The 22,120-nt window shown below is 34.3% G+C and overlaps 2 protein-coding genes across 2 annotated transcripts in view; both read left to right on the top strand.

Moving 5' to 3' along the window:
* The window catches only part of BBS4 (Bardet-Biedl syndrome 4), a 29,076-nt gene extending 14,617 nt beyond the window's left edge, over window positions 1-14,459 (top strand). The window contains exons 8-10 of the mRNA XM_017616629.1: window positions 3,278-3,364; window positions 6,349-6,563; window positions 14,000-14,459. Coding sequence (XP_017472118.1) covers window positions 3,278-3,364; window positions 6,349-6,563; window positions 14,000-14,356 — 659 coding nt within the window. The 3' untranslated portion in view covers window positions 14,357-14,459. The remainder of the gene's footprint in view (window positions 1-3,277; window positions 3,365-6,348; window positions 6,564-13,999) is intronic.
* Window positions 3,313-22,120, top strand: part of LOC108363298 (uncharacterized) — a 62,714-nt gene continuing 43,906 nt past the window's right edge. The window contains exon 1 of the mRNA XM_017616631.1: window positions 3,313-3,364. The gene's annotated coding sequence lies outside the window, so the exon portion shown is untranslated. The remainder of the gene's footprint in view (window positions 3,365-22,120) is intronic.

The following is a 22,120-nucleotide window of genomic DNA, read 5'->3' as shown; positions in this document are numbered from 1 at the left end:
TGTGTCTTTTTCCTGGTTTTCATATATAGCACCTTATTTTTTATTTTATAGCTTAGACATACGGCAATGTTAATCCGGATTAACAACGCTGTTGCTCCGAAGCAAATTGGTCGCTGATAGACGGCAGCAAAGTGGATTAAGCGCGCCGCGACTTCGTGGCTTTTTATACCACAGGCAGCTGAATTTTCATTTAGTTTTTTTATTAATTCAATTATTACCTTTATTTTTTTTTAATTAGCTCTGGAAAATTAACTCTAAAAATTTAAATTAACTTATAATAAAATAAGTAGTAATGTGAAATAAAAAGAAGCCAAATAAAATATGTGAATAAAATAAAACTAAAAATAAAAGAAAAAGTTATACATAAACTTATATAATCGCTCGGACCGAGGTTCGAAACTGTGTCCTATCGAATTGTGGTACGCAGCTCTCACCACTCGGTTACTGCGGACGCCAAACTCATTTTCTTTGTTCTCTTACTTGTTTGCTTCGTTTATTAATCGTTCACAAACGACAACAGCTGCATGTTTTGGTCAGTGTTGTCATCGAAAATGCCCCTGTTCCGCATAAATTTTGACTTAATCCGGATCAACTGTAGTTGATTCCTGAAATAATTCGAAATTAACGATTAGATCGCGATCAACGCCGTCGTCTGTCTATGCTTTTACTAACATAAATACCTATCTGTGACTTTCTGCGCAGTACCTTTGGGAATTTAATTTACCATTTTGACGTCCGTTGCAGAGTTCAAATAAGTTTTTTTCCTAAAAGCTTTTGAAAATGTCGATGATTTTGCTTCATATTAGCTGTGGCGATTTTTGAATAGTGACCGTTGTATGGATTTCCATATAACCATGTGCATTGGTTTTTGGTTGATTAATACCCAATCGGAAAAATTAGAATAAATGAGGCCTTCTAGGAGCTCCTATTTCTGAAATTTTGAAATTATAATTCTATAGGGCTCGATTTATTTGAAATGGGCAGAGTTTCAAGGCCTTCGGATTCAAGTCTTAGAAGGCGATAATTTACTTTAAAAATGCCACCGTTCAGGTTTAACTCACCGACATGCCTAATGCGACCTTTTTCTTGTATTGAACCTTCTTTGCTTTGGCAAGAAAGCTTTTTGTCTGCCTCGGGACAGCAATGTTATTGGTAATACAGCTTCCAAAGAGAAGGACCCTCGTCCTGAAAGCGTTTATTTAGAACCGCTCCACATTTCGACGCCTGGGTAATGATTTGTTTAGTTCAAAATATACATATGTACATATGTTTGAATATGTAAGTATCTCCACCGTAACTGGAGAAAACCGCAGCGCTTAGGTTACACCGACCATTGTGCATTCCTATTTACCCAAGCACGCTTGAATACACAAGCGACGGATACAAATAGTTAGGTAAACCAGAGTTCTACAAAGAACTTTGCATAAATAAAATACCTGAATGCTGCATAAATCTTGCCTGGCGTTGTTTATCGATTGCGGTCTTCTGCCTTGATTAAATATGACGATTGCAAAACTAACAATAGACTTTAATATAGAAAAAGGATGATGATGATGACCTTAATACTTAGATAAGCATGATTGGGCTTCATGAAGTATTCAAAAGAAGAATATTCAAATTTTCTTCTAATAAGTAGCTGTCTAAAGCCACTTTTCTACTTAAATATACTTGCATAATTCATTTTTGGGAGGGTATATTCTGCGTTGCAACAATTCTAAAACCTGCGCCATCCCATCAGTCCTCCTCGCCTCAATGCTAACCTGCTAAAGTTCCTTACTCCACCAGAAAGGCAGACAGATTTTCTAAAACGCGGTCAGTCTGTTTTTCTCAAATTTCGCCTTAGCGCAGACCATTTAGAATTTTCATAAAGTTTTAATTCGATGTAACAGAGGGCGCAGAGGTCTTGCTGACCACTAGACCTAAGGTCCAAATAGGGTAGGATTTCTTCCTGCATTGCACCTGCGGTTGTAACGGATTTATTTTTGAGCAACACAACCAATATTTCGGTTACCGCAGTCTTCCAACAGCATAGCCACCTTCCGTATAAGTTGGTGTTGGCAATATAGAGTCATGTGGAAAGTAAGCAGAGGTCCTTGAAGCTCAGCCTTGCAGCTAACAAATTATGACAACGTAAGCTGTTTACGACGGTTAGGATGACCATTTCAAGCTATGGCTGTTAGCACTAAGCGTATATATCCCTCAGCCGCAGGCGGCTTTCCGCCATTTCTCTGCCGAAAAACTCAGTAGGAAACAGAGCCAGAATGACGCAAGAAGCCACCTTTATTGAGACCGGGTGGTTCCGCGCCTAGCTTCCTTTCATCGACATACAAGTGAAGTAGGTCTTTTCAGCACAAACTCCCGCCACGCACGCGTTTATTGTAGCAGGGATAACACCTGTTCGAGAGTTATTGTCACATTTTGCGAGAATATTGGGGCAGGCATTATAGGCAAAGCCGCCAGACTGCTTCTTTGCTCCTCGTGTGCGAAAGCTCTTGCATGCCACCGGAGCCCATTGGTTTCGGTTGATCCAACTTCCGTTGACCGTGGTTCTTAGAAGATGCAGCAGCAGGAGTACTATCGGCAACCTCATAGGGTCATGTCTTCTACCAGCGTTTCGACACCTGCTTCCTCTACATTTTTATCCAAGATAAGTTGGTATTGAAATTGGGCTAAATTGGACGGTAGTAATGCCCACTTCCCATATAACAGTAATCTACAGAAAAACGGAACCTGCGTTTAATCAGTAACTAACGAAGCCATTTCCCTTAAAATCGATGTTTGCAAGAAACTATTTAAAATGGGGGGAAAACATCCCTGCTTGTCATATCGTTTACAGATAGGTGAAAAGTAATATTTATAACGTGCGCCGCCGGGTACATAAAAGTTCGGTTTCGCCCGAACTTATACTTCTTTGCTCGTTTCAAGTACAAAATGGGTTCAAAGGAATTCACATTTCTATCTATCCTGCTCTCTCTTAGTTTCCTAATCGTAGCGTACAAAAGACAGTCAAAAATCTAGTGCCGCTACGGGTATTCGAAAAAAAAAACTTAAACAACCAAAAAAATACTTTTTGAATGATGAAGAGCTTTCGAATGCTTCTGATCAAGGGATGAAATTAAAACGATTAAATCATTTTTTTTTGTTTTTGTACTCTAACGGACATTTCAAATCATAATTCGTGTCTTTAAATTTCCTTTTAATATTTGAATTAAATGTAAAATTTTTATTAGTATTTTTCACTCTTTCTTTTTACGGCACCTACTTAACCTCAATGTAGCGCAACAATACGCCAGTGCCTTTCATACGCTTGCAGCAGCCATCAACTTGCGTAAGGACAGCGCCGAATGCTATATGCTGCTCGGAAGTAAGTAACTTTCTATAGATATGTACATTCATATGTATGTGTGTATGTATGCACATTAGACTGTGTCCAGTAAAACGAATGTTTTTTTCTTTCGGCAAAATTTCAGCCCTCTATCTTCATTTTTCAGTTAGTTTTTTAGTAAACAATTAAATATAAAAATAATAAACTAAAAACAACCTTGCAGGCCATTTAATTCTAGTACAGTAAATGCACGTTGGAAGTAGCTAGCACTTACGGTTGTTTTTTTTTGAACCGAAAGAAAAAAAAAACGATTCGTTTTACTAGAAGTAAGAATGTGTGTGTATGTTAAATACATACTTAAATATACTAAGGATAAGCTTCCTTGTGTTGGCTGTTTGAAGTGACGTTTTGTCTTTAGTGCAATTATCAGGCCAGCCAACGCCAGGAACAATGGCTTAAAGGCGCTCTATACATATTTATGTATGTACATATACATATGTATATTCATATACGTACATAGGTATATAAATACGCGCCCACAAGTACTTTTCATAACCGCTAACCGGAAGTCCTGCGGCCCACAATTGTACTATATAAGTGTTAATTGTGGCGCGAATCAACCCACCCGCTAACGTCTTGACTGCTTCCAAGCTAAGTGTGCACTTAAGAATGCACCGCGAGCTGAGAAAAGTTCGAACAAAAACCGAAAGCAAAGGAAGAGCTTTTCTGAACTTTTGCCAATTGACATTGCTATGTATTTATGCGCATACTGTACATAGGTAAAAAAAAATGTAGGATATATTTCAATAATAAACGCGCGAGTTTACATATTACGGTGGCCCTTAAAATATATTAATTTGTTCCACGCACAAAATAAGACATCCACAAAAATTACAAAATTAAATTTTTTTTAAATCGCAAGAATTCTGCACATTTTTACTCCGACCAGCTATAACTTACCAGGTTTATAAATAAATTTCAACACTATTTAAAATATAACAAGTCTTAAGTAAAATTTTTATCGAAATTTCGCGATAAAAAATAATATTTTCTTCAAATCCTGCCAGCGACCCCACATTTTTGTTTAAATTTAAAAATTCTCGTGAATGTGTTTATTTTGATTCTATTTGACCTTTTAAGGACCACCCTGATACATACATATGTTTAAGTTTTCGATAGTAAGAAAGCCTTGCATAAAAGCTGCTTCTTGTTAGGAGGCAGTACCCGCCAATTGCATTAAAACACCAAGAATTGTAACAAACCTCTACTTGGGCACGCGAAGCGAAGTCTGGGTCTAGTAAGGGCTTAATAGAGACCTATACCTTGCTCTGCGGTTTGTTGTGTGACATAACTGGCACTGGTTTGAAAAGTGCATCCTTGCCCTGCAAAGGCGAGTGAGAAAGCCTGTAACAATTCTTCCAGCATGCCTAGTTTTTTTAATTTAAAGGTATGAAGGACTTAGTCAATCTATTACCTTCCGTACTGGCCCAGTAATGTTGCGCTTTCTTCTTCATCCTGACATCGCCTGATATCGCCTAATGGAGCTCGGTGACCGATCAAGTGCATGGAGCCAATGATTCTCTATGCTGCCCCTCCTCCAGCGAGAAAATGTGCCACTTCATTTCGCATGGATGCATTATGTCAAGGCAGCCAAATGAGTTACACCCGATTCCTGGATGTGATTAGTAGTCGTAATAAAAAAGATAAACTCAAGTGCTTTTAGTGTTAGAAGCATCATCTTCCAAAATGTATCTATGTATATACATCGATTTGTTGTTTTCTCACCTCACTTTCTATATACTAGAGCGATCTGGATTGTATATCACAGACCAATGCTTAAAGTAATCAGTATTTATACCGAATAGAGCCATCCTTTCGGAGTTTTGGTCGTTGATTATCCAGTTTGTTCTATTAGAGGAAAATTTCCTTGTAGTTTTGAGTGAAGTTTAACCTCGAAAGGCACAGGTCTAAATAGATGCTGCGAAGTTCTTCATGTTGTTTTATAGCTCTGAGATTGGCTAAACAGTATAACCTCTTTCTTAATCGCAATGTGCAGAGTAGGCCGTTTAAGACTCGCCTCAAGAGCCGCGGTCGGTGTTGTTTTCATCGCACCAGTGATGCCTACGCATGCTCTTAGCTTTAGTTTGCTGATCTTTGTCTGTGGGAACTGACGTTCTGTATTATTCTTCCGTCAGTACATCCATCCCTGGTTAATACATCCAACTCACCAATTTGGGCCTGATACCCCAGTACAAATAAAAATAATAATAATAGAGCTTGCATGGCTCAAGTCTTCATCTATTTCATAAAAAACACAACCAGTAGGGGGTCCTAAAAATATGAATATCTAAATTTTGTACAAAAAAAGACATCAGAGAAAATTTCATAATTAAAAAAAAAAATTTATAAGGTTTGAAAAAATTTATATTTTTTTGAGAAAAATTGCAAAAATTCTTCTTCGACTTAAATTCTGATATATTACTGTAACTTATTCATATAAATGCATAAACTCGCGATTTTGGAAAAAAATCAATTTTTCAAACGTTGGTACCGAACCCTAATTTTTTTAAATTTAATTTAACGGTGTTGACATATTAAGCACCACCGCAATATCCAGCGTAGTTAAAATGTAAAATTTTGGCGCTACCAAAGGAACCTTGCTGATAGCGCAAGCAGTCGACGGCGTCAATATTTTTGGACAGTTTTTTAAATAATCCGGCACGGTGACAGAAATAACCAATTGAGTTAAAAGCTTTACCATCTTATTTAACGAAGCTACTGGGCTCCAGGGCCTACTTTCAATCTCTCACTTTGTATCATGTACACCACCACGATATAGCTTAGATATATTTTGCACCAATTTATTTTATGCAATTTACAAATATGTACATAAGTGCTTTTCGTTCTAACATTCTCCATTTTCAATTTCTGCCGCAAAAAAAAAAAATGACACCAACCAAACACCCGACTACCATCACTCGCCAACAAAACTCTACTCGATACGAATTGACAATCGATTGCAGTTTGCTTGCGTAAGTTAGAGGATGGCGATAATGCGTTTAAGGCATTTCAGCGCTCTAATGAAATTCAACTGCAACAACAAAAGAATGCCGGACGTAATCCACTTGTGCACTTAAACTATGCCCTCTTCTGCTATGAGAGCGGTCGTATTGCGCTGGCGACAGAGCAATTTACACGTTTTGTTAGCTCGTCAAAGGATCTTCTGTTACCGACGGAAGTAAGTTTGGTGCAATTACAAAAAGCACAATGGGCTTATGCGGTGAGGAATTGGCGTTGATAATGTACTTTTGTTGTGGCTGCAAGTGCAGCTGCAGTAACATTGGCAAAAGGCCCTACATACATACACAAATATACATACATGTACATTATTGGTTCGTTACTTGACAATTTGGCATCCAGATTTAGTTCAAAAACATTCAACCTTCTCATTCCAGTGAAGATAACAACGCTAGTTTTGTTTGGCGTATTGGAAAGTCCATTTCCACCATACCAAGTGCTTAACCTTGAAAATTTCAAATAGTTTTTATTTTTATTTTTAATTAAAATATATGTAAAGGACTATTTAATATGTACGCTGCGTACCCTCGAATTTCGTCTATCTAACATTATTAGTTTAGGATACGAAAGTTAATTAAAAAGCCATTTGCAATAACTATTCGTCCTTGTGAATCCAAACAATTTTATTATTATTAAAGCTACAAAGTTTTCTCTTTCATTTGCTACACATACTATTGCACTGAATTTAAGTACTTTATTTTTCAATGAATGAATGAATAAGATTCAAAAGTCCTTTTAAAAAATTTTGACTTCAGAGAGAAAAACTAAAAACGCAGTTTTACTATATCTGGCTCCTAGTTTCGTGAGTATATAAATTTTTTCGTGTTTTAAAATTTTCTTAGTCTTTGTCGCATATTGTAATTGTTTTCTCAGAAAATGTACATGAATTGTAGGATTTACTTTGTTGGCCATACTAGTATGTAGTAATTGCAATTTAAAATATACATAGGTACGTCTCGATACTAGGATGCCACGACAAAAAAGTGTCTGCTTCCACAAATGATTCACAACACTTTTGGTGTGTAAATATTTATCATTGCTCTAAATTTTAGGTAAACTGTCACGCGTAAAACACGACGAATTTAAAAGTAGTACAAATGAAAATCTAATCAGCTGTTCTAGCAACACTGCTCGTTGATATAGTTCGGAAATTTTTCGGTATCATTTCGGGACACATATCTATGTTTACATGCGTATCTTATACTCACGCCTTTTTTTTATATATCGCGCCCTACTGCCCTAATCGCCACAAATATCAAAGCGATTTTTTTTTTTAATTTTCTTTTCGATGCAGAAATATTCCTAAAGCATCTAGATGCATTTGTGCATCAAAAAAAAAAAAAAAAAAAAAGTCGAACGTCATAACTAAAACATCAAAAAAAAAAGACCCTTAAACAAAAATAATAAAAAAAAACATTAAAGAAATATGTATGTATGTACATTCGACTGCATCACTCCCCATACAAAAAAAAATCGGTACTGTTTTTCCATTTTTTTAAGAGTTCCACCAAAATATCTCGGAAAAATATTGAGATTTACCTGAGATGGACCGATTTGAAAAATTTAGTTTTTGTTAATAAAAACAGTTTTTTTTTAAATTTTTTTTGAAAAAAATTCCTTCATTTGACTAAACAGTTTAAGCTTAAAAAAATGTTACAAAAATATTAAAAAAAAAAATAAAAAATTGTAAATTTCAGCTGAATCGTAATTATGAGATTTTTGATGCTGTTTTTGAACTTTTTTCAAAGACTGGTTTAAGATAAACTTGAATAACTCAGCCAAAACCTTACCAATTTAGACTTATTGGTAAGATAGTTTCTCACCCTTTTAATTTCTTTGCGAATAAGCTCTTACATAAATCTCATTATTATGATTCCGTTGTAAACCTTTTTAATATTTTTTTGTAGATTTTTTAAGCTTAAACTGATTTGTCATCTGAGGATATTTTTTCCAAAAAATCATTTAAGAAACTATTTTCATTCATAAAACACTCCATTTTTAGTGGTATTTTCAAACCGGTCCAGCTCACCTAAATCTTAAGAGGTCTTAAAATACACTCGATTTTGTAATCCCGATGGAAAAACCGCATTTTTTTTTGGGTGATGCAGTCTAATGTACATATGTATTTATGTATATTTATAAAATATAATCGTAAACTTTAATCCACAAAACAAAGTTGTCATCAAACCTTAATTTGGTTCCTGACTTTGGTGGTATGAGTGGTTGCTTTCTAGTTTTAGAAAACTCCCAAATTACGTCATTCTTCTTCTGGCAGTAAGCCATATTGTAATAAGATACATGTGGGCACATCGTAATGTACACATCTATTAGTAGTTTGCAACTAAGTTTGGGCCAAGTTCTAATTGCCTGACATTGGTATTAGCAAACTTTTTCCGTTATAATGTTATTTGGCTCATTTTAAAACTGTACAAATCTTTACTATGTACATATGTATGTATGTATGTATGTATGTAGGTTTGCCCGTATTTCAATTAAATTTAGTATGTAGTTATAGAGCAATTTGTGGTACATAAATACATGGCATATGTACATATGTATGTATGTACTATAAGAATGTACCGTTTCACATAAAAAAACACTTGTTTATTAGCACTAGCGCTATTGTTATTTACAAGTAAATGTAGTTGTAATTGTATTTGTATGTAGTTGTAGTGACTATGTAAATGTAGATGGTATTTAATTACTTGTTGGTAACGGTGAAGGCTTATACTGAAATTAATGTCAACTAATTATGTATGTATGCATGTACCTGGTTTACACTAACTTACACTTTCGAACGGCGGCTGTAGATGCATTTAAATGTCATTAATGCATACCATTGTGTAAATAATCAGATTATTAAAAGCTGACTTTCATTAATGATAATTTGAAAACACACATAATTGCATTTTGGGTAATTTTAATAAACACGCACATACATACATATCTCAAAATGAAATTATTTTAAATTATGTAAAATTCGTTATTTAACATTTTAACTGGAACTGGTTATTTCAAATCTGACGCTTTTAATTAAAACTTGTACACCCTAAAGTGGCGAATAGTTGATTTTGGCATTTCTGGGTTTAAGTACGATGGAATTTAAAATACGTTATTAAAAACTTGCATAATAATAAAGCAAACACAAAATTTACACACTTGAAATAAAATATTTTTCAATATACAGGGAGTATTATTATTTTATTATTATTATTATAAAGAATTATAGACCAAATAGTTGTATGGTATTCGCATCTATTATGAATTTGTTTTAAATTGTACATTTAACTGCATAGAAAGCATACGACATGACCGTTCAGGGGGGAGGGGGATCTTCAAAATACCACGCTTGGTCAGTGGGTCACTATCTCAAAAATCGAAAAAAATCAGAGATACAAAAGCCAAATGATGTCCAAATTTTATGTAATATAACAGTTGTTTCAGTGTTTTCCGCCACTATACCCCTGGCGAGACCGTTCCCATTATTATTATTAGTAACATTATTATGGGCCATATACATACGGTGACCAGATTTCTGTGGCCAACAATCGGGATATTTCTAAAGAATCGAATCCTAACACGCAATTTCTTTTTAGAAGAAAAAGACATAACATCTTTGAATACAGTTTTATTTAAAACAAAACAAAGAGAAAAGACTTGAAATATTATCAACAAAATGTATACGCATAAGATATGCGGTGGCGAGAATATAAATATGGAAAAGACATTTTATCAAGTTTTGGCTACTTTTCTTTGTTTAAAAAATGTTTGTTATTTTTTTTACGAAAATACAATATAGTATCTAAAAAGATATGTAAATCAAAATTTCAAACTTTGTAGAACATTTATAAAAAGTTGACGTATTTTAACAAATGTTGATCAAAATTTTAAAATTTAAAAAAAATTTTTTTTTTTATCAGATTTTCCAGAATTGTTTTGAGTATGCAGTTTTGTAGCCCATTAAATTTTAGTACAATAAAGTGCAAGCTTGAAGTAGCTTGGACTTACCGTTGATTTGTGGCAATTTTTTTCGCGCATTTTCTTCCATACAAAGTAGGTTCAACAATTGTTTTGTAAGGAGCAACACCTTCCACAAAAAAATCTACCAAAAATCAACGGCACTCATAAAGTTTCTAAGCAATTAATTAAAAAGGTTACAATTTTAATAAAACTTTGTCGAATTTTGCTAATTTTTTACAAAGTTTGAAATTTTGACTTACATACAAGGTCTTTGTTAGTTTGCTACACTTTCAAAAAAAAGAAGAAGAATAAACATTAAATAGTCGAAAAGGGAATAGCCAAATAATGCTAAAATGTCTTTTCCATATTTATATTTACGCCACTGTATCTACAGCTTATATTTTTCATATCCATGATTTTTTTGAGGGAAATAGTATATATTATTTTTAATAATTTCACTAAATTCAAGTTAGAATCATTTCATTAAAAACATTTAATAAAAAAATTATAAAAACCTTAAACAAATTTGATAAGAATGATAGACTGCATTATAGCGAAAGCATCTGTTTGACAGAATAAAACATAACCAAATATCATAGAAAATAAGGATGCTGGCTCCCTTATATTACATGTCCTTTGTTATAATGACAGTGCTGCCAAGTTTGTACGAAAATTTTTTTTTTGGGCCATAGTGCAGTGTGAATTAATAAAGAAAACACTGAAAATCGGTACAAATATAAAAACATCGGGACACTTATACGTTCCGGCTTTTAAAAAATATCCAGTGGGACAATTTTCTCAAAAGAGGTACTGTCCCGCCACAATCGGTACGAATGGTCACCGTACGTATACACAGCGACCTCTAAAGTGGGAAGGATTTTAATGTAGCCTAGCACTTCAAAGGGCATTTTGTTCCAGATTTCAAATGGATTAAGTGTATGTAGCACCAACTAAGTGAGCTAGTTTGCGCCTAGTCATAGCGTCACATTCACAGGGAATGTGCTCTGGCGTTTCTTCATCCAGCTCACAAAACCGGCTGACGTTTGTTTCAGAGAGATTAATTTTACTGAGATGATAGACAAGGGAGCAGTGTCCCGTGTCCTACCCAATGAGAATTTTGAGGTCGTCTCTTTCCAAATTGAGTAGTTACTTTGCAGCTTCTTTTGAAGGACAGATAGATCGTTTGGCTTGTTCCTGCCCTGGACATTCTAGCAAGTGCCTGTTAAACATTTGGCTGCACGGTTATTTATGGTCCCATTTATGTGTGCTTTGGTGAGCCCACAAAGGGTTCCGGACCATAAAATACTGCGGTAGTTCCCTGTTTCTCTAGGTAGCCAGCCTTCTCATTGTCATCATGTCCCTCATGCCTCGGTACCCATCCTAATAAAACGGTATTCTTGGCTCCAAGAGCACAGCCGACATAATACAGATTAATTCACTGATGGCCTCTTCTAAGATTCTCTCCCACAAATTTGTATTGTATGAATCTCCGCTTGCGAGATGGGGGCTAAATATTTCGCTCAGTCTACAAAAGAATGCAGGTGGACAAAACTCACTCTGCCCTTAATCTCAGAGGGTAGCGCTAGGTATTGCAGGCAACTTGGGACTATTGACTGGTCACTTCAAATAGCTTGAGGATGAGGCGACCGAACACTTTTTGTTTTCCTGCCCCGCCTTCGTAAGGATGATTTATGCGGGCTTTGCTTCAATTTATTCGCAAAGTAGAGTTACAACAAATTAAAAGAAATCTAAACATAGTACAATGGGCGCACTGCGCATTGTTTTGTGTATTTTGTTTCGAACAAGAAAAAAAAAAACATTATAAAAAACAATTTGGTAGTTTTCGCGTACTTTTTTCCAGTTAAGTGTTCGGCCTTTGAAGCTTAAATTGACAGCTTTTGCAACATAAAGAACAAACTTTTCAGCCCTTCATAAATTATAGGCACCAAAAGATATTAAGACAATAAAAATTAGCTTTAAGTGACTAGCCACTTTCCAGCGCAGAAAGTTTTAACTTTGTTACATTTTGATTGAGTTTAAATTGACCTTGAAAAAGTTTATAGGTCCTTGTGAACATATGACTGTTCGCAGCACATCCGTTTGCTGGAGCAGCTGTATGCACTAGTAACTAGGAAGGAGTATCCATGTGTATGCACATATATGTACATACACTTACATATATATCACCGAGAATAACAATTTATCAACCGTTTGCTTTCAGTGCTTCAATGTGTTTACTTTCGGACTATTCGTTTTTTTGACACACATGCACACATTCTTACATACTTATATATGTACACGTACATATGTATACTCCTAACTACCATTATGTTCCACCACTTATTATCGAAATTAAAAAGCACCATACTGCCCCTTAAGCACATCTTATTAACCATTTTTCACTTAAAGTACTAGACATTTTCCGCAGATGCGGTTTTTTTTGCCATTTTTGTTGGCCATTTGTGAGTAGATTGCAATTTTATTATTTTACTTTGCTACTCCCGCTGCGCGATGTTGTAATGGCAAACAGCGCAAGGACATTTAGCTAGCTTGCATTTAGGCAGATACATATACATAAAAGCATATAGATATATATTTGAATACTGCGATGTACTTTAGACTGTGCCACCTTAAAAATAAACAAAAAAAATCGCCGTACATCCCTGAGTCTAAAGTATTTTTACACGGCAATTAAAATTTTTAAATTATTTTATTTTAATATTTAAATAGAAAATGCGCTGAGTTCCGACTAAAAATTCATTAAATCTAATTCTGTGAAGTGTTGGCTTTAAGTTAAAAATATACTCTTTGTGCGCACTTTTGCGACACCCATACAATTATTTTCACCTTTCAGAATGGTTTCTCCAATATCGCGGCAACAACCCCAAGAACCTCCGTGTAACCAGATTCGAGCGAATTCAATCAGTTTTCAAAAATTTTGTTCGCCATATTGGATCAGCCATTTTGCATTTTAAAAATTCATGGTCAGATTCATAATCAGCGACCACAAAAACTCCCGAGTAACTAGTTTCGAGCGCATTCAATCAATTTTGAAAAATTTCTCCGCCATATTGCATCGGCCATTTTGGATTTTTGAAACCTGACTGACGATTTGTAATCAGTGGTCCCATAAACTAGTGGATACGAAGTAGTGTACAAATCCATCAACGCAAACCTGTTCAAATAGTTTTGTCCTGCTAGATTCTCTATTCAGACCACTGTGCGTCGTTAAAAAAATTCAAATTAAAATGGTTAGTAAGTATTAAATTGGGGTACTTGCGGTTATTGAACTCTGGTAAAAATTGTTTCCTCGAGAAAAAAAGTCGATATATCATACTTTAAGATCCGACCGTAACTGCCGTAGATATAACGGAAAATTTAAAAAGGCGACGTAAAAACATTTTTTCCCCGAAAATTTCTTGCAAAATTACTTTAGACTCAGGGGTGTACGGCCAACATTTTTTTTTTTTTGGTGCGGTCTAATGTACATATGCATGTATATATCCATGTAGATTGTATCTTTTAGTAGAGCCATCACTATCATTTTCACATTTTCTCTTCCTCCATTTCCCACCCCCCAATTCTCCTTCTTATTTTTCTCTTCCCTAACTTTCTTTCATGCTGCATTCTACGAAGTATAAATTCCAAGCGACCAAATTGAAATCGCTTCTGAAAATTTCAACAAGTAATATGGTGACATCAACACCACCAAATGGTGATGCTGCAAGTGACGTCAATTGGCAACCAACTGAGGGAGGAAACAACGGCCACAGCAACGTCCAGAGCGAAAGCAGCATTGACGATATCTATGGCATTTATGGTGTGAAACGTCAAGCAGCAGGGGACCGAAAAGTACTAAGCGATACAAAAGAAAAAGCATTGGTCACAGCTGCTGCCGCTGCTGCCGCTGCTGCCCTAACAAATAATGCATCAACCGCTGCAACCATTCCCACAGAAATGCCGCTTGAGGTGAACGCTGTGGTCAATGCCTGACGATATGAGTGACATGCTGGCAGCGAACTTTTGCCCCAATTGGCTGAAACTACTATAGAAAATCCTAGCAGAAGCACTACTTGTAGAAACAATAACAACAACAAAGTCGACGAAAGTGAAATTAAAAACAACACTCAAAATGGAAGTGAAGAAAATGCAGAAAATTGCACAGAGGCAGAGTGGATGGAAGGAGTTGGTGGTAATGGTAATGGTGGTGGTGGTGGTGGTGGTGGTTTGGAAGGCGGTAAATCAACAACCAGTACCAGCTTCAGCAATAGCAGAAAGAATGGCACCCGGAGCAATAGCAGTGCCAGTGAGGAGGAGGAGGACGACAGCTGTTGTAGGCTAGGCGCTTGTATGCCCCTAGCAACTTGGATAACTTGGCCAACATAGATGCACGCGCTGGCTGAGAAGTTCAATATTCGTTGGAATGTGGCAAAATTGTAAGGGAATAAATAATTACCAAGAAGTAATAAAACGGACAGTTGTAGTGTGTGTGTGTGTTTGTCTCTGAGAATACAGGCCGTGGGGCAGTGAAATTGTTAACTGAAATGTAGCAGGATGTAGCAGGATGTGGCTGGCAAATTGGTATGGCAAGTGCTAGCTGGTGGTTACGGAAGTGGTTTGGCGAAATATTTATGTTTTATAAATACAATTGTGTCGGCAGCGTTCGGTTTTTGTGCCAACTCAATTTGGTTTTTAATGTAGTTGTTTTTGTATGTATGTATGTATAAATTGCTTATCTCGCTTGCTACCGTGCTTGCACATTTTTTTCTGTTTTAATTGCGAAAATGAAAATAAAGATAAGAAACTTGGTAAAAATAAAGAATTTTCTTTGGTTCTTTGTTTACCCTTTTTTGCTTTGTCGTGGGCAATGGAACACAAAATGATTTAGGCGGCTATAGCGCCACTTCAGAAGGCGGACAATGAAAAGGTTTTTTAACTAAATGAGAAAAAAACTACTAAGCATGGTTAGAAATATTTGTAATTATTTTTTATATATCTTAAAGAAGTAAAAGAGGAGCAAAAAGAGGAGAAGCGCAAGAAAGCAAAATAATGGTAATAAATATTCAAATTAAATTAAAACAAAAAGCTGGATGGACTAGTTAGGGTTTTCAGTTTTTGATTACTTCTGCGAATTAGAAGAAAAAACAATTTCTTTAAAAAAGTTTGGGAAAACAAATACATTTAAACGAAAGGATAACTGCTACAGGCGCCTAATTTACAGAGAAGAATTTGCTCTTTTCGGGAGACTGCAAATAAGTTACAAACTTTTTATGGAGGCTTTTCCTGTGGAAGGAAGGCAAAGCCAAATGAAGTTCCGCAAGGGGTTGCAGTTATTCAAACGTTATGTTGAATGTAGCATTTCTAGATATTGGATTAGGTTAGAGCGCACTTGGTTCAATCTATACCCGGTCCAGGGAAGTTCAAAAATTCTTTGGAACATTGAGTGAATTTAGTAAAATGAGTGAATGAGGTCCAGTATATGCAAAGCAGGTCTAATAAACGCATTTACAGAAGCGTCGTAGAGTTTTTTTCTGTTCGCAAAGCTTCTTAAATATCGGACACCTACTGCAGACATTCCAAGCATTATTATTGGCTCAAAATAATATCGATATATTGTGGGGCGCACAGTGATGCAAACGCGAAATTTACTATTCAAACAGTTCTACAGCTGCAATTTTTGCCGGATGTTCAAGGTTTTTTTTTTGAATGACAGATAATTAACTTTTTAAGAGGCTTAAAGAACCACTTTGTTAAATTTTTATTTGCTTATATAAAATTTTTCTGCATTGAAAAGTATTAAGTAGCAATTCTGAAGAAAATCGATTCTCCAGTTTCTGTTAATAAATGTTAAATTATAAAAAGAGGTTGAATACATTTATAGGATTCTCTAAAGCAAAAAAAAAAATTAAAAAAAAATTTTAATGTTAAAAAATATTATTAAATTTATTATTTTGAAATACATAATTTTTTTTTGCCTAAATTTCGAGCACATTTTACGTATGGGGAAGAAAATGCTTAGCACCGTCAGCGTTTGCGCCACTATGGGGCTTGGTGGCTTACGAACTGAATCTTTTATTCTCGAAGTGTTCGTGGTAGAGTACTGGAACGATTAGGTAGATCCTTGTTATGTCAGATACCAAAAAATTAGCATTATGTCTATTTAGGCACAGTAGTAAGCCAGTCATGCCATCTTTCGTTCACTACATTAGTAACTCTCTCAAAAATAAGTAGCTTGCAAGTTTGTAAGGATATTCCTTTTTCATTATTTACATTCTCAATAGGTAGCTTGGCGCCATATATCACCACTTCATCGGCCTTACAATTTCCCTCTATGTCGCAGTATACCAGAACGCATATGACCTTTAGGCGAAACGACTCAGCCATCTCGTTAAGAAATGTGCGGCATTTCATGGTTACCGTGGAGAAGGAAGGTCGTAAACGCTATACTGGGAGCCGGGCTCGGAAGTGCATAGTCCGTCAATCCGAACTCCCTTAGTATTCTACAATGCAGGGAGATTTTAAGATTCCATTAGTTTGAAAGCCTAAGTAAGTCAATTGAGGTAATACAATAATAAATACATATGTATGTATGTACATACATTAGGGTGGTCAAAAAGTGCACGTGATCAAGTAAAGTCGGAATTTTAAAGCTCTCACTCCCTAGGATTGTTCTATATCGATAAAAATTATACTCCTTTGTTTGTTGAAAATAAAAATTTAGAGGTCGCTCAAAGCGCTTAGTTTTCCATGTATTTTATATGGGAAAAATAAGTTTTCATAGAAATGATATAGAATTCTCGAAAATCAATATTTTTCGATCGGTAAACTTCCAATAGAGACTTCCAATAATAATACCCTATACAACTTTTATTACCAGCGATCTTTTATGGGTCCACCATGGCATTTTTTGAAGTTTTTGGGGGTCCCATAAAAAAAGTTAATAATAGAAATGGTTAAATAAACAATTGGGTATTGTTATTTGTTATTTTTGTCTTCTAAAGAACAACAAATCGAAAAATATAATTTTTCAAGAATTCTATACCATTTCAACGACTACTTGTTTTTCCCATGTAAAATAAATGGAAAACTTGGAGTGCTTTGAGCGATCTCTCAATATTTTCTGATTTCAAAATAAAAAAAATAGGGGTATAAATTTTTGCTACTATGTATTTGTGTACATAAAACAAAGTATTGTACAATACTTACTTTGCCAATAAAGTCCATTTGCATTAACAAAATTGTTCATCACTGTTTTTCGAACATTCATTTATTGAACATAATAATCACGCATATATGCATTTTTTTTGTTATCATACAAAATATACAGTACACAATCGTAGAATGTGTTTGCTTTTTATTACATTACGTTTACATAGCAATTACACACTTTGCCTATGCTACATACATATACATTACAAACATACATGAAATTATTAAACCTCTTTTTTCACTAGCACTTCATTAGTTACCATATAAAAATATCTATCTCTGAAAATGCATTACTTATAACGAAATAGAAATTTTGATTTCGACCTTTAATTTTCACGTTAATAAAAATTTCACAAAACGTAGCTTTGAAATTGTCCAACCAATTCGTTTGAAACCGAAATATTCGCTAATATGTAGACGATAATAGCGAGTAATTGCCAATTGTTTTAATATTAAGAGAATGAAATAAAAATTCTCCCCCACAACCGTTGGCATTATGTGTAAGCCTTCTGTATTACTTACTCCTATTTATTATAATTTTGCATTTATTTTTAATGTTTTGACGAATTCGTTAATTAACAAAACACTTACTAAATACTAAAAACGTATTAAAGAAATTTGGATAAACTACTTGACTTAATTTTATATACTGTTTACCTAAATATGTACATATGTACATTGTGTGTATGTATAAATAAGTTTTTCCACCTATTTTCGTTGCAGGAAACAAATATTTATATAACTACATATTTAGCATAAATTTTGTGGTTTTCAATTGAAAATTCGGTTAATTTCAAAGTGGCTGTTTTGCAAATATTTCAGCCGTTTTTTTTTGGTAATTTTTACTAATTTCTAATGGAGATATTCTGTTTCTAACTTTTTTTTTTGGTTACTCAAATATGTATGTAATTGAAGTGTTTCGTTTATTTGCATATCCAACCGCAAAATACATTTCTTTGGGGCTCAATAAGAAGACGTAAATTGCGCTGGATGTGTATAAGTTTATAAATTTTAATGCCTAGCAGAAGTGTATTCAGTTTTTAAAAACATTTATACATACGTGTTTGGTAATTTGATAATCGTAGGTATGTTCCGATTACTTTACTTAAATGGTTCGTTGCGACTTGAATTATTTGTTGAACTACATTTTTATAACGGTTTTTCAAATATATACAGGTTATTATATAGGGTATTATGCTAGTATATTTTGGTGATATTTGCGAGCAGTCAAATTTTGTAAAATGATATTTCGGCCATTTTTTTCCAACAAAATCAAAACTACTAATTCTGTATCTTTGACGACTGAAGAGCAAAAGTGGTCTTAACCGATTAATATAAATATATACCTTTTTTGTTGCATATCGTAAAGTGTTAATGGCCATGGTGAAAACAAACCTTAAGCAGGCAGCACAGCAGAGAGAACGTTTTGTTACGTGAGGCTTGCAGGAATATATTGCGGCTGTAGTCCTCGGATNTTTGGTAATTTTTACTAATTTCTAATGGAGATATTCTGTTTCTAACTTTTTTTTTTGGTTACTCAAATATGTATGTAATTGAAGTGTTTCGTTTATTTGCATATCCAACCGCAAAATACATTTCTTTGGGGCTCAATAAGAAGACGTAAATTGCGCTGGATGTGTATAAGTTTATAAATTTTAATGCCTAGCAGAAGTGTATTCAGTTTTTAAAAACATTTATACATACGTGTTTGGTAATTTGATAATCGTAGGTATGTTCCGATTACTTTACTTAAATGGTTCGTTGCGACTTGAATTATTTGTTGAACTACATTTTTATAACGGTTTTTCAAATATATACAGGTTATTATATAGGGTATTATGCTAGTATATTTTGGTGATATTTGCGAGCAGTCAAATTTTGTAAAATGATATTTCGGCCATTTTTTTCCAACAAAATCAAAACTACTAATTCTGTATCTTTGACGACTGAAGAGCAAAAGTGGTCTTAACCGATTAATATAAATATATACCTTTTTTGTTGCATATCGTAAAGTGTTAATGGCCATGGTGAAAACAAACCTTAAGCAGGCAGCACAGCAGAGAGAACGTTTTGTTACGTGAGGCTTGCAGGAAAATATTGCGGCTGTAGTCCTCGGATAACCAGATGGATTTATACTATGATAGTTAAACTAATGATAGATAACCTTTGGAGCGGGACTCGAGATTCAACTTGGTGACTGGAATGGGCCAAGAAGATATGCGCTGTTATACTAGTTACATATACGTATGTATGTAGTTACCAAATCTTTTCACTTGGGTAAAAACCACTTTGTTGGCGAGATATGAAATTTGCCAATGCTTTTTATCCATTGTGAGATCTTTACATGGCTTTCTTGGTCTCACGTATTGAGATTAAGTACTGACGAGCCGACCACGACTTCTGTTGAACTATGCGCTCATACAAATGTAATGTCGCTAGCTCCCAATAAAAAGTTGTAGAGATCTTTAGAGAAAGGAGGTAAATTTGTGCTTGTTTCACCATTTCTCTTTGAGATAATGAAGAGGCGAAAGCTGATTGGTCATGGTCAAAAAGTTGTTTTTTTTAATTTGTTGATTTGGGCTAAATTCCTGTAAAATTGTTTGTTGGGTTGGCGCTACTTCGGCCGTTAACGAAAGCGTGTAAACGCATTTGAAAGCTCAATTATAATATGCGAAGTATTAAGTATTAATTTAATATTGTTTTTTTTTAGTAATTCCTAGTAAATGTTATAAATCTTTCACTTGTGTCATCTGAGTATTTCCTTTTTATAAGAATGTGAATATATATATTAGGGCGGGACAGTTTTTATGGGACATTTATTCGAGCATAGCGTACTCTTATACGTGTAATTCCAAGTAAATTTCCCTAAGAAACCTTGGATGTAAAATCAATTTCGGGTTTGACAAATTGCGGAAATAGGTTTTTTTTACTTAGAATTTTGTTGTAATGTCGTAAATAAGTGCTAAACATTTTTATAAAAACATGCTTTAGGAAGCTTTTTGGTATGAAGAATCCTTTTCTGGGCTTATATTTTTCTTAAAATATCCCCCAGAGGGCGCAAAAATGTAAATTTTCAATTTGTCTTACGTGTGAAAATAAAAAATACTATACATATACTACATATTTTAATATTTTTCAATTTGATAAATTAAAAATTGAAATTAGATTCATGGTTTCTTCGGCGAAATTTCGTTAGAATTGTACGTAGAATACTCCCATGATATACTCGGATAATCAAAAAAAAAAAAAAAAAAATCCCGTCTTAATGTATGTCTAAGTATTTTTGCGAGGCTATTTAGATTTTGTTTGACCGAACGTAGGGATCGTACATTTAAATTCTTTTATCATATCTTCGTCATCTACAGTCGGTTCTTAACTCATGATACAAACTTATATCGATGTTCTTGTCTCGATGAGATTTTTTATGCTTTATTAAATTTTACCTACCTCTTTCTAGTACTTACACACTAGATCTCAGTTCCTATCACTCTAACATACCACCCTAATGTCAGTATATTACAGCTCGCCAAAAATTATTAAACTTTTGCTAAGGAAGTATTTTGATTATGCCAGTAGATTTATTTTGAAAAAAAAAATTGTTTATTGCCGAATCCATGTAGTTGTCAACGAAAATTGTGAAGCTAAAGCAAAACTTTTTTTCGGAATTGTCTTGCAAAAATACTTTAGACTCAGAGGTGTACGGCGAGCAATTTTTTTATGCTGGTTAGATGGTATGTCCTAATGTACAAAAGCATATGAAACTTATGGACAGACAAAAGTTTTATTTATGCCGAAACGAATTTTGAATATTTATTGTATTTACATATTTTACTTGGCAACATTTGGGGTTATTCAAGCACAACGAAAAGCTTCGAATACTCTATACTACATGCACTTTTGCGTAACTATTAGATTTAGTAATTACATTTACTTAATTTAACAATTAATAATAATTTATTTCTTATGCGCTACTGACCTTAATCTAAGAAAAACTAGAATAAAAATTCCAAATAGTATACAAATATTTTTTTCACATTTTCATTTCTGAATAAATGAATGGCACTTCGTAATAAACAATTTTCACTGGCTCACATTTTATTCAACATTTACTTGAATACTTAATTTCCTTAACTAACAAAACGTGTCCGACTTTCAAATTCTGAACTTATTAAAATATTTTTTTCACAGCTATGCAATTTCTGCATAAATATTTTACTTAAGTTTTGTTGCGAATTGCCTAAAATAGCACATTAACAATACATTTTAAACTATTTCTATGTTAGTGATTATAAAAAGCCTATAAATATTATTAAATTTAAAACCTATAATACACAGCATACCTTTTTACTTAGAACTAAGTACATGAAAAATCGGTCATTAACATGCTGGGTCAAACAAAGAGTAAGGTCCGCTTTCAATTTCACTTGCGATCATACTTCTAGATCTAGATCTAGAATACATTACCAGTAGCAGCGATTCTAAAATCCCCTACAAAACATATGTACATCTTCCTTGAGAGTATTTATTAGGAGGAGGAGCACCTTCACT

This window comes from Rhagoletis zephyria, unplaced genomic scaffold, assembly GCF_001687245.7.
Source record: "Rhagoletis zephyria isolate East Lansing unplaced genomic scaffold, Rhagoletis_zephyria_1.1 Rzeph_scaffold_01238, whole genome shotgun sequence".
NCBI lineage: Eukaryota > Metazoa > Arthropoda > Insecta > Diptera > Tephritidae > Rhagoletis > Rhagoletis zephyria.
The sequence above is the reverse complement of the archived record's forward strand: the minus strand, read 5'-3'. Positions and strand labels throughout refer to the sequence as shown.